Raw genomic sequence first — 13,508 nt, forward strand, 5'->3', positions numbered from 1 at the left:
TCAGTGAATGGATGGGTTTACACCCATCCATGGGTAAAGAAGGTCTGTGTCACCTCCCCAGAGACAAATAAAGCTATTGCTCTGTACAGTGATAGAAATGGAATGAGAAGAAAGGTTCAATTACTTGGGTAATAAGCCTGATAAGCTAGGTCAGTGCCCCTGCTTTATACTGTCAAAATCTCAGCTCTCTGCTTGTCCATCTTGAAAATGTGTGTCTGACTCCATCCAGATGAAAAGAATAGGGCATCTTCCTGGATGACTCAGAACCAAGCCCTCCTATCTCGCAGGAAAGTGTTCGACTCAAAAGTCTGTCTATAATAATTATTGTTTAGAAGAGGAGAAATTATTCTCTCTGACAAGGAGAGTTTCACCAGTAGCAATTTTAGGCTAACAACTTAGTACAGTTGTTTGGTTTTCTTGTTTCATGTAGGAACTGTAGACTCTTCCTCACACTCGCTAAGTAGGCAGCATAGCTCAGGGAGGTATAGATTGACCAGGAAGGGCTGGTTGTATGTAGAAAGGCTGAGTGACAGAGGGACCCCATCACAAGGAACTAAATGAAATTAATAAAAAGTATTGGACTACCAGAAGCTCGGTTTCAAGGGTGGCTGGGGTAAATCTACACAAGACTTCAGTCAGAAGCCAGTTCCTGGATGAAGACTCAGGATCCAGACCAGGGTCAGAAGTGATGTCTGCCCACAAGAGACATGAGTGAGAGGGTAGCCAGGCCCTGAAGAGCATGAGCATGCAAGGTCCCCTGGTGCCCAAAGGATAACCTGGATGCCCCAGCAAGCCAAAGAAACATTGTAAACACGGGAACAGAGCAGGGACCAGTCAGTGGTGGTGATGAGGCAGGAGGATCCAGAACAATGTTTGTGACTCTGACTGGAATGCCTCAGTTATTTTATACTGTCTGTGGATAGAGGATTAGTCCAGTTTAAACTCCCAGAATTGGCTTGGGCGTGGCAGCAACAAATCTGTTTTCCATAAATTATTTCATGCGATTGGTTAGGAATGGCTCATTTCTCTATGCTTTTAGGATCTGTTTTGTTCCCTTGTTTTAAAACCTCCAAGTCTTGAACACCTATGATGGTTCCATGGGCAATAATTAAACAAGAGAAGCAAGTAAATGAGCTTATGTCGGAAACACACTGTAATCAAGCTGCCTGGCTGCACCGGGGCTCCCTCCTGGCTGCTGCGAGACCCACGTTGCCAGTTTGTGGTTTTCAGACTGATTAAGCCATACGAATCAAGTCATCTGTTCTTTTCCGGTCTTCAAGCACCTTTTCCTCATCAGGGACCTATGGAGTTTGCCTCCAGGCATCAAATTACAGCAATCAATAAACCACGAGCAGCATGGCTCATTTAGGAATAAAGACACAGGAATTTTTCTAGAAGAAACAATGATTACCTGTCATGAGTCAGCAGATTCACGGTGTTTATTAGAGGTCAAGAATGTGGGATTCAACATTTGACATGACCAAATACTAAACTATCCCTTGGGCCTCAAGCCTATTCTTCCTGTGATTCCTACCCAGGTGAATGGTACACTGCATCACCCAAGCCAGAAGCTTGTGGGTAATATCATGAAATTTTATTGTGTATATGATTTATACTTCAACAAAGTTGATTAAATGAAAAAAACATATTATTAGGCATATAGGAACAAACGTTCAATGAACTTCAGTTTGCCTTTTACAATAAAAAGTCCCCATCATTTAGAAAAAAAAAAGATGTAAGGAGCAGAGTGAGGTAAATGGCACTGACCCAAGTCTGCAAGGGGAACTCGTGCTTTGGGATGCTTCTCCCACTGAGCACCTGGTCTGAGTTTCAGGATTAGAAGGAGCCCTACCAGTCTGGACATAGGGCGCTGATGATGAAGGTGGTGCACCCCCAGGATGAGCACAGAGCACCCACCCCTTCTGCCCTCAGCCCCGAGCAACACCTCCCCTGCATGGAGAAACACTGAGCCCTCGGGATGCTTAAATCTGGGCCTCTTAGTGCATCTAACCCCTCTGTTCTCCTGACCTACATAAGACCCTGCTATTTTGTGAAAACTTTTCTTTCAAGCTACTTTTCTACTTACAGCTCCCTCCCCAGAACTTAGACATGAATCCATAGGGGTTAGACCTGTGGAAAATTCTGAAAATTTGTCACCAGACTCTACTCAGCCTTGCCCCACTCCTCTAAGATGTGGTTCTTTGTTCTTGGGCCCATCTTGTTGCCCCACTCTCTCCTCACCTTAGGTTGAGTCCCCAGAAGATATTCAGGCTCTCATACAGACAGATGTCTGCTAGTCCTGCCCACCAGCACAGCAAAGATGACTGCCAGAGATGCACATGGCTGAGGCCCCAGCCCTGCCCACCATTTCTGGAGCTGTACCTACATTTTGTTTATTTGAGAAACTCTCCCTTCCATCTGGATGCTGCATATGCCCATCACTCAGGGTCCAGCTTCGTCCCTGCTCTACTGTGAAGATTTCTGTCTTCACTCCCTGTGGCATCCTGCTCTGCCAGACCTCAGAGGTCCAAATCAGAATGTTCATGTTACAAATGGGGGAGCTACTTTTAATTCCCATCCAACTAGCTGCGGTGATGTCTGAAGGTTATTGCCAAGTCTGCAGTGAGTAAAAGCAATCAAGTGATGAGAAAATAATCAAAGGGGCGTGGACTCTCTTCCCATGGACACACTCTACCAAGGTCTGCCTGTGCTCAAGTCACAACCACCAGATAAGCAAATATACATTTAATACTCTTTTTTAGATGTTTACAGTCCTGTGTAAACCATTAAACCAATTTTGTGTTAAGGGTTGTCATTAAATTTTAACAAAAAAGAAGCCATTCCGAGTACTAAATTATGAATGAAATTGTCCCAAATCCCTAATCATAGCTATCCTGAAATATAATTTTATGTATTTGCCTAAAACTCCTTAAAATGATAGAAATCAGATTGCCTGATTTCCCAAAAGCTGCAGTTAGGAGACTGGTCTAGACTAAGTGATGTTAGAACACAGTTTGGTTCCTATGTTACTTATTCTGTTAGCATTTAATTTTGATGGTTTCAATTTAAAATTCTACCTTTACATGAGCTCAGTAAGGCCCCACCTAGATTAATCATTCTGGGTAATCTTAGAGTGCTTATTATCAAAAAGAACGTTAAAGATGTATATAAGTATATTCTTCCCTGGGAGAGGTCAGATATCCATGATTTAGTTCGTTAGTTAAAAAAAAAGAAAAAGAAAAAAGGCCTTCCATTGAAAAGGCACATGGCATGAGTATGTTATGAAGCTATGTGGTATAATGAAAAGGGTCCTGAGTATAGAGAAATAAATCCAGGTCCACAGCCTAATTCAACTCTTGCTAGCTCTGTGCTTGGGAATAAGCCACCTTCAGTTGCTCTATTGAATTTTAGGATCACCATCTGTGAAAATGGACCTGCCATCTCATGGTGCTCTTGTGAGAATCACCATGAGAAGATGAACAACTGACTTTCAGTTGTCCAAGGGATATAAATATACCTAGTGAAAGAAAACAAAGGAAATTGTCTTTTTGTCTTGTTTATGGTTTCCTTTGCTGTGCAAAAAGCCTTTAAGCTTAATTATGTCCCGTTTGTTTATTTTTGCTTTTATTTTTGTTACTCTAGGAGGTGGGTCAAAAAAGATCTCACGTTTTATCTCAAAGAGTGTTCTGCCTATATTTCTTCTAAGAGTTTTATAGTGTCTGGCCTGACATTCAGGTCTTTAATCCATTTTGAGTTTATTTTTTATGTATAGTGTTAGGGAGTGTTCTAATTTCATTCTTTTACATGTAGCTGAACAGGTCTCCCAGCACCACTTATTTAAGAGGCTATCTTTTCTTCATTGTATAGTCTTGCCTCCTTTGTCATAGATTAGGTGACCATAGAAAAGACAATCCTCAGAATGGGAGAAAATATTTGCAAATGAAGCAACTGACAAAGGATTAATCTCCAAAATATACAAACAGCTCATGCAGCTCCATATCAAAAAACAAACAACCCAATCAAAAAATGGGTAGAAGGCCTAAATAGACATTTCTCCAAAGAAGACATACAGATGGCCAACAAACACATGAAAAGATTAAACAACATCACTAATTGTTAGAGAAATGCAAATCACTATTATTATCTCCTTTAACAGGGAGAGTAGTGAATAGAAATGCAACATCATTAATTATTAGAGAAATGCAAATCAAAACTACAATGAGGTATCACCTCACACCAGTCAAAATGGCCATCGTTAAAAAATCTACAAACAAATGCTGGAGAGGGTGTAGAGAAAAGGGAACCCTCTTGCACTGTTGGCGGGAATGTAAATTGATACAGCCACTATGGAGAACAGTATGGAGGTTACTTAAAAAACCAAAAATACAACTACCATATGACCCAATAATTGCACTACTGGGCATATACCCAGAGAGAACCATAATTCAAAAAGACACAGGCATCCCAATGTTCATTGCAGCACTATTTACAATAGCCAGGACATAGAAGCAACCTAAATGTCCATCAACAGAGGAATGGATAAAGAGGATATGGTATATATACACAATGGAATACTACTCAGCTGTAAAAAGGAATGAAATTGGGTCATTTGTAGAGACATGGATGGACCTAGAGACTGTCATACAGGGTGAAATAAGTCAGAAAGAGAAAAGCAAATATCATATATTAACACATATGTGGAATCTAGAAAAATGGTATAGGTGATCTTATTGGCAAAGCAGAAATAGAGACACAGACATAGAAAACAAATGTATGGACACCAAGGAAGGAAGGGGTGGGTGGGATGAATTGGGATATTAGGATTGACATATATACATTATTGATACTATGTATAAAATAAATAACTAATTAGAGCCTATGTATACTTAGGGAACTCTACTCAATGCTCTGTGATGACCTAAATGGGAAGGAAATCCAAAAACAGAGGAGATACATGTATATGTATAGCTGATTCACTTTGCTGTACAGTAGAAACTAACACATTGTAAAGCAACTATGCTCCAATAAAAATTAATTTAAAAAAAAAGAAAAGAAAGGGAGTAGTGTTACGTTATCAGGTATTGATAAATAATTAAGAATTTTATGACTTTAATATAATTATCTCAGACTTTGGAACATAAAGTTGAAAAAGGAATAAAGATGCAATGCCATGTAACTAGGGAATTCTGGATCTGAAAGGACCTCAGAGAGCACTCACTCCAGCTCCCATTCCCCAGACACCCTTTTCATAGAGAAGGAAACTGAAGCACAGAGATACTGAGAAGACACCCTAAGGTCTCACAGTGCTATCTGCAGAGCGAGGACAGAACTCGGCCTGCTGCTTCCCAGGCCCTGACCCCTGTGTCTACAACAATTAAACCGTGTCCATAATCCCATGCAGACAATCCTTTGCCTGTGCCTATATCTACCACCAACAAAACATATTACCGAGTTTGATCATCTCCTTTAATAAAAATTAACCAGTTGATTGCAGTACCTTCCCTTTGCAGTGTGGAAACAGGGCCAATCTGAGGACTGCCATCCACTCAACTTAAGGAGAAAGACCTTTTTCATGAACTCATCACAGATTTATCTGAGTTCTTACTTGTGCCCAAGAACTGTGCTAAACCCTGATAGAAAGCTGAGTACTCAAGTTTCCTTCAAGTATTGGATAGAGACCAGTGGCGACCACATAGCTGGAGACACGTTAAAGCAGATGTAAACAGATTGCAATGGAAGCTTTGGGGGTGGTGTAACCAAGGAGCCAAGAGAAAGTGGACAGTGAACCCTACTTCACCTGGACAAATGACAGGTTACAATGTTAAAACATATATAAAACTTTAAAAGGCAAGGGAAGAACAGATTTCCTTTAAACATGAGAATTCTGCAGTGATGAGCCACAGTTATGTAATTTTATAACCACAGTTTGGGTAGCTCACCCTGGCCTTCCAGGACCTGGATCACATTCAGATCCCAAGAACTCTGATGTTAAAGCCAATTGTACTTTAAAACCCAAAATATTCCATAATAGCAGGAGATCATTCACCTCTCTGTGTCTCAGTTTCCTCATCTGTAACGTGGAGATAACAATAATAGTGTCCCACTGATGGGGTTGCTGTGAAGATTAACTATCAGAGCATGTCAAGGGCTTAGAACAATGCCCGGGACAAAGTAAGTGTTCAATAAACTTTGGCATATCAGTATGAGAAGACCGATGGTCACTGAAAACTCACTTCTTAATATGAAGGTATGAATGCCAAGGGAGAAGATTAGGGAAGGTGCGTCAGCCAGGGTTAACCAGAGAAAGAGAACCAGTGGAAGATAGACATTAAGAGATTTATTGCAAGGAATTAGCTTATGCTGTTGTGCGGGCTGGCTGGACAAGTCTGAAATCCCTACAGCATACCCTCAGGAAAGGCAGGCTGGAACTCTCAGGCTAACTGAAGTTAAGTTATGGCCCAAAGGCAAAATTTCTCCTTCAGGGAAGTCTCATTCTGCTCTTAAGGCTTTCAATGGATTGTGTCAGACCTACCCAGATTATTAAGGAAATCTCCTTTACTTTTAGATTTCTTAACAGCTTTATTTAATTGATACATAAAGAACTGTACATATTTAATGCATATAATTTGATGAGTTTGGACATATGCAAACATATGCAAACTCATATGCATATGAGTTTGAACCTGTGAAACCATCACCAGAATCAAGGTAACAGATCCCACACGTTCCAACATTTCCTTATGTCCTTTTGACTTGTTTTGCGATAAAAACACATAACATGAGATCTACACTATTAACAAGTTTTGAAGTGCACAACACCATATTACAAACTATAGGCACAATGTTGTACAGCAGGTCTCTAGAACTTACTCATCTTGCGTGACCGAAACCTTACATCCATTGAACAACAAGACCCCAATGCCTCCACCCCTCAGGAACCTCTATTGTATTCTCTGCCTCTAAGAGTTTGACTGTTATAGATGCCTCATAAAAGTGGAATCAAGCACTAGTTGTCCATCAGTGACTGGCTTATTTCAGTTAGCATAATGTCCATCCAACTCACAAATGGCAAGATTTTCTTCTTTAAGGCTGAATAATATTCTATTGTATGTATATACCACATTTTCTTTAGTCATACACTTGGGTTATTTTCATATCTTGGCTATTGTGAATAATGCTGCTGAAGTTAACATGGGAATGAAGATATCTCTTCAATATCCTGACTTCAGTTCTTCAGATGTATACCCAAAAATGAGATTGCTGGATCATATAGTAGTTCTATTTTTAATTTTTTGAGAAACCACTATACTGTTTTCCATAGCTGCTGCACTGTTTTATATTCCCACTAACAGTTACAAGGGCTCCAATTTCTCCATATCTTTGCCAACAATTGTTATCTTTTGTGTTTTTTTAATAATTGTCATCCTAATAGATATGAGGTGATATCTCATTGTCATTTTGATTTTTCATTTCCTGATAATTAATGATGTTGAGCATCTTTTCATATACCTGTTAGCCATTTGTATATCTTTTTTGGAGAAACATCTGTTCAAGTCCTTTGACCATTTTTTAATCAGGTTATTGGGGGTTTTTTTGCTATTGAGTTGTAAGAGTTCCCTAAACATTTTGGAAATTAATCCCTTATCAGATATACAGTTTGCAAATATTTTCTCCCATTCTGTAGGATGCCTTTTCATTTTATTGATGGTTTCCTTTGCTGTGCAGCAGATTTTTATAGCTCCTGTAGGAGTTTGATATAGTCCCACTTGTCTATTTTTGTGTTTGTTTCTTGTGCTTTTAGTATCATATCCAAGAAATCATCGCCAAGATGAATGTCAAGAATATTTTCCCCTGTGTTTCTTTTCTAACTGTTTTACAGTTTCAAGTCTTATGTTTAAATCTTCTATCCATTTTGAGTTGATTTTTGTGTATGGTGTAAGGTAGGGATCCAATTTCATTTTTTTGCATGTGGATATTCAGTTTTCCCAACATCATTTGTTAAAGAGACTCCCTTTTCCCCATTGTGTATTCTTGGCACCCTTGTCAAATATCAATTGACCATATATGTATGGTTATTTCTGAGTTATGTATTCTGTTCCATTGGCCTATAGATCTGTCTTTATGGGAGTACCATGATGTTTTAATTCCCGTGGCTTTGTAATATATTTTGAAGTGATGTCTTCAGCTTTGTTCTTTTTCTCAAGATTGCTTTACCAATTCTGTGTTGACAAAATTCAACACTTTTTCATGATAAAAATGCTCAACAAACTAGGAATTACCTCAACATAATAAAGGCCATATATGACAAGTCCACAGCTAATATATTACTCAATGGTGAAAATGTTAAAACTTTTTCTCTAAGATTAGGAATAAGACAAGAATGCCCTCTCTTGCCACTTCTTTTCAACATAGTGCTGAAAGTCCTAGTCAGAGCAATTAAACAAGAAAAAGAAATAAAATCCATCTTTGTCACTTTCTAGGTGTCTAGTCAAGTCACTTGACCTCTCTAAGCCTGTGACTGATACCTGTGAATGGCAATAATAATATTGTCATTTCAGGGTTATCATACAGGATTAGAGACCATAAACACAAATGGCCTGGGCTCATAAGAGATGATCATTTAGGACAACCTCCAAAGTTTAACTTCTTTTAGTTCAAAGATTACTTATTGTTAACTGTGTGGTGTTGGAAAACTTACTTCACCTCTCTGTGTCTCAGTTTCCTCATCTGTAAAATAAGCATAATGAAAAATTATTCTGGGTATTAAGTGAATTTACATATGTAAAGTGTTCAGAACAGTTTCTGGTACATAGTAAGCACTATATATGTTGTAATTATTATAATTTGCTGTTTTGTGGTTGGCGGGGGGAATTAGGTAGGCAGGAAACCTGGACTTTTGTCTGCACTGGGTGAACTTGCAGGAGTCACTTCCTTTCTCTTCCATTAATTTCCTTCTCTGTAAAATGAGGGAGTTGACAAGACCATCTGTCGAGCTCAGACATTTTAAGATGATATACCTAAACTATACTGTGAGCTGTGGGAATGTGGAAGACCTCCTGACTTGTAGACAGTTTTGAGCTGCCACTCTGTCACCAATCTGTCAAAGTTTCCTTATTGATTCACACCAAGAACCTGCCTCTGTCTCAGCTTTTCTGCAGGGCAGTTGATCTGTTTACTTTTCACCATGACATGTTCCTCTGTCAGCTGTATCAGAGCTGTCATAAGCCAGCTTCATGGCAGGGAGAGAAAGACCATGGTTTTATTTTTCTGCCTCACTGTGTCTTCTTTCCTCTGGGACCCTTCTGAGAAAGGTCGAAACAGGATTCTGCAACTGCCATGATGAGAAATGCCACCAATTGAAGAAGCAGGGTCCATGTAAACAGCGGTGCCTGCCCCCCAGGAGGCCAGGCCTGGAACCCTGTTGGGCCTGACTCATCATCCAGCCCAGGGGAGTTCTGCCCCAGAGAGAGCAAACGTCCTGAGTGCTATGGTGGCAGGTGGAAGGAGGGCAGTAACTAACCAAAGCATGACGGGAAATCTAAGAGAAGGCAGATAGGTGGTTTTGCTTGAGATTTGGTGACAAACCAAAGTACTACATACATTCCCTCTTGCTTTTCCTATATTCTAATGGAGAGATTAAAAGAAACACAGTAAAACACAAGGGAGTGTTGAAAAGACTCTTTTGGCCCCTTTGCCTTTTTATCTGCTTCCCCCCAAGATAGAAGACTGAGTAAGTGTCAGACTCAGATGTCCCAGGGCTGTGTTCACTACTGCACACAGTTAAGAGCCTGAGAGGCAAGGTCCCAGAAACACACTTCCTTCTCTTTCTGTGCCCAGGCCAGTCAAGCTTTCTTTTGCTTCTGGCTCCAGGTAATGACTGTGTGAGTGTCAGGGTCAGTAAGGAGGGGCTGGCAAATAGAGAGAAAAAACCCTGTTGTGAGTAATTGAGATCAGTAGACAAGTCTTTGACAGTGTGATGTTCACAGTGCACATCCTGAGTGATGTTTCCCACTGGGTGGATGTTGATACAATCCACTGTGACAGAAAATAAATGAGTAGGAATAAGTTTGGGGGGGGATTATGTTTCATTCGGGGCATATTTCATTTTAGGTCTGTGCGGTATCCCACAGGTCAGAAAATAGATTTACAAACCAGGTTTTCCAGGCAGGACTGGCCACTGGGGTCTTCATCCCAAGAAAGAACTAGGCTGCCCCTTGAACCCCAATATTCCAGGGAAAACCTCTGAGTAAATGTCTCCTTGCTGCCTCGATCTTATCTGACTTCTGGGGTTCCTGGCTGCAGATCCCTGGTTTAAGATGTAGAAGCGATATCTGAAGTGCTTGAAACCCTAGTCCAACCTCCATCCCAGAAAAAATGGGGACTCCCTCTTCATCTAAAGATGTGTGACCAAGCAGAGGGATGGCTACTGATTTAATCTGCATCACACTGCAAAGTGTTACTTGCAAGCCCAGAAGTTAGCCTTAGTGGTGTTAGATGGAGCCCTCTTGTTGGAAGGTCGCATCTTAGGTGTGATGGATGCCTGCTTTTTACCAGTGTAACTCACCTCTCACTGTTTTTCACCTATTTTTCATGTGGGTACAATTAAAGATCTCACTTTTTGCCCTCTGACTTGTTTTTCTTAGCATCGCTCTTTTGCCTTCAGAAAAAAAAATAATAAAATGTGATTCATATGATCAAATCATTAAACATAAGCTGCCACTGTGGAAGCCACAGGCATGGACTCAGGCACCTGATTCCAGCTATAAACCACAGAGGCTCTCTTCTGTGGGAAAAACAACACTGGAATTAGAGCCAGGATACCTGCCTTCAAATCCCAGGTTTCTCATTCACTGGATAGTCCCTTTGACAAGTGACTTATCTCCTTTTGGTCTTACTGGCCTTACCTGAAAAATCGGCAAATTATTAGTCACTGCTGCATCACAGGGCTGCTTGAAAGTCATGACAAAAAGGCTAAGTAAAACCAATGGAAACCAAAGGGATACCTCTTCCCACATGCTGTCATCCTAGACTTTTGATCCAGACCAACTGTCCTTCATCAGGTCTTCCTCATAAAGTTTGCATTGCCTTTAGCTGCTGTGGATGAATTCTTAAGTTAAAAAAAAATACTTATTTTCTCTTGCAGTGCATAGTATGGGACTGGGACTCCAATGGCAAACATGACTTCATTGGAGAATTCACCTCAACATTCAAGGAGATGAGAGGAGTAATGGAAGGAAAACAGGTATGTGGTAAACCCCTCATGGCATTTCCCCCAGACTCGCCTCTTGCAATGCCTCCTTAGCACCCAGCTATACACCGAGCAGCTAGAGGTGAGACATTAATACATGATTAAACATGGCCAGGAAGGAGCATGGTGGGAACTGAAATCTGGGCTCTAGTGCCAACCCAGCTCATAGCAATTGGTTGTGACCTTGGACAGGACCCTGCTCCAAGGTGGTACAGTTTCTCCACTGGCAAAATGGAGAAGTCAGATGAGAAAGTTTCTAATTTCCTTTGGCTGTGTAGCCTTGGACAAGTGACTTAATCTCTGTGCGCCTCAGCTTTCTCACCTAAAATAAATGAAGGTGATAATGGTACTTACCCGGTAGCATTCAGTGAAGATTAAATGAGATAAATCATGATACGCACTTGGCAGCGTGTCTGGAACTTCCAAAATATGTGCTGGTGTTATTATCATGTTGCAGTATTCTTTCTAGATCTATATTTCCGTGACCTGGTGGCATTAATTACACATTTAATGCTTTGGGCAAATTATTTGATTACTCCAAATTTTTATTTTGGGCACCAGATTTTCATTTAGTCTCACCATTTCACTCTTACACTCTTGATACCAAGACATAAACCCAAACACTACCACATACCACAGGGGCACATAGGGATTTCATTGCATCACACAGAAGCCTACACCTCCTCTTTGTATCTCTCGGACACCCATACTCTGATGGATACATACATACATCTATTGGTCAGTTGCCGTCGTCTGGACCCTGACCAGGTAACTTCTTCTCTGATCTGTTCAGGATTCACCTGCCCAGTGTCAGCTGCAGAACCTGAATCTCTTTGCCTGAGGGCTTTCTGTGGCTGCTGGAGCCTGCTCTGCCCATGCCTACTGCAGGCTGGACATGTCGGGGGAATTGTACACATTTCAGGGAGCAGCCCTCAACAAATTGCTAATGGGAGATGGGATATAAATACCCCAGCTCTCTTGCCCTTCAGGCGGCAAAACTCTGAGGCATGCTCTGTGAAGTTGCCCAGAGTTCCCCAGCAGGAAGCAGCCCTGGTTGCCCATAGGGTTACCTGAATGGATCACGTACCCCTTTTTGGCTGCTTCCCTATTTCAATTCCCCACTCTTTTATTGTTCCTTCTTGGTATTACCTCCCAGATGAATTACTTGTACTTAAATCCTTGTCTCGGCGTTAGCTTCTGGAGGAAGTCAAACCAAGCTACCTGCCATCCTTACTCTGGGAGCCACTGTCCCCATAGAACAAAAAGGAGTGACAGCAGAGAAAGACTTTTTCCCCTAAAGATCCTGTGCCTGGCCTGCTCAGAAGTGCTGCTTGGGGAAGATTGTCCCAACTCACTCTTCAAGTTTCTCCTTTCAGATGTAAGTCAAGATGTAACCAGACTGGATGGAAATAAACTAACATTCTTTAGAATCAGAGGCTTAATCTGAATCAGACCATTTGTTGAATACCTCCCTTTGGCCTGAAAAGTCAAGGGCAGCTTTCTGCATAGCTCCCACAACCTGCTAAACACGCTGTTACATACCCAGCATTGCAGGAAACTTGTCAGACACACAGAGACCTTCACCCACGAGCAGGTTTGCAGTTTCAGGGGTACAGTGAAAACCAACACTAAACTATAAATAAAGTCACTACCCAAATAACTAGGAATTTATCCAGAGACGTTGTTGCTTCTTTGAATGTACAAGACCAGGCTCTGTTGAGCTAATAAATCAATGACAATTATCAATACCACCCGCTAGAGTTCTAAAGAGTTTTACGAAGTTTTGCCTTGTTCTGCTTTACAAATAGAAATAGCCAAACCAATAAACATGGGAAACACTTCATCTTTAGAATCCTAGGAGGATATTATAGCATACATCACAATTGAAGCACGCTGAAGTCTGATGCTTTCAAACAAACAGAAGTGAATCTTGAAGTCTCTCTGAGGAAATGGATGATATGCTACTGTACTTTTCTGTATCACTGAGTCACCAGAAAGGTTTTGGTGCAACCACTCAGTCCCTATTCTGACACGTCTGCACCCAGGGAACTGTTCTATTATTTATTGACTCCACTAATATTTACTGAGGAGCACCTGCTAAGTGTCAGGCTCTAGGTGTGACATAAGTGTGCATCATAGTAAAATATAAATAAGAATCAAGTAAACAAAATATGTAATTATACATTGTGCCAAATGCTATAAAAAACTGAGCCAGTTTAGTTATAAAGGTATAACATAGAAGAGATCAGCTGAAAAGGTG

General features: G+C 40.8%; 1 protein-coding gene across 1 annotated transcript in view; it reads left to right on the plus strand.

The window, feature by feature from the left end:
• The window catches only part of CPNE4 (copine 4), a 575,473-nt gene that overhangs the window by 521,114 nt on the left and 40,851 nt on the right, over positions 1-13,508 (plus strand). The window contains exon 8 of the mRNA XM_029214600.1: positions 11,144-11,242. Coding sequence (XP_029070433.1) covers positions 11,144-11,242 — 99 coding nt within the window. The remainder of the gene's footprint in view (positions 1-11,143; positions 11,243-13,508) is intronic.

The sequence above is a fragment of the Monodon monoceros genome, unplaced genomic scaffold, assembly GCF_005190385.1.
Source record: "Monodon monoceros isolate NGI ecotype Baffin Bay Population unplaced genomic scaffold, NGI_Narwhal_1 Super_Scaffold_11, whole genome shotgun sequence".
NCBI lineage: Eukaryota > Metazoa > Chordata > Mammalia > Artiodactyla > Monodontidae > Monodon > Monodon monoceros.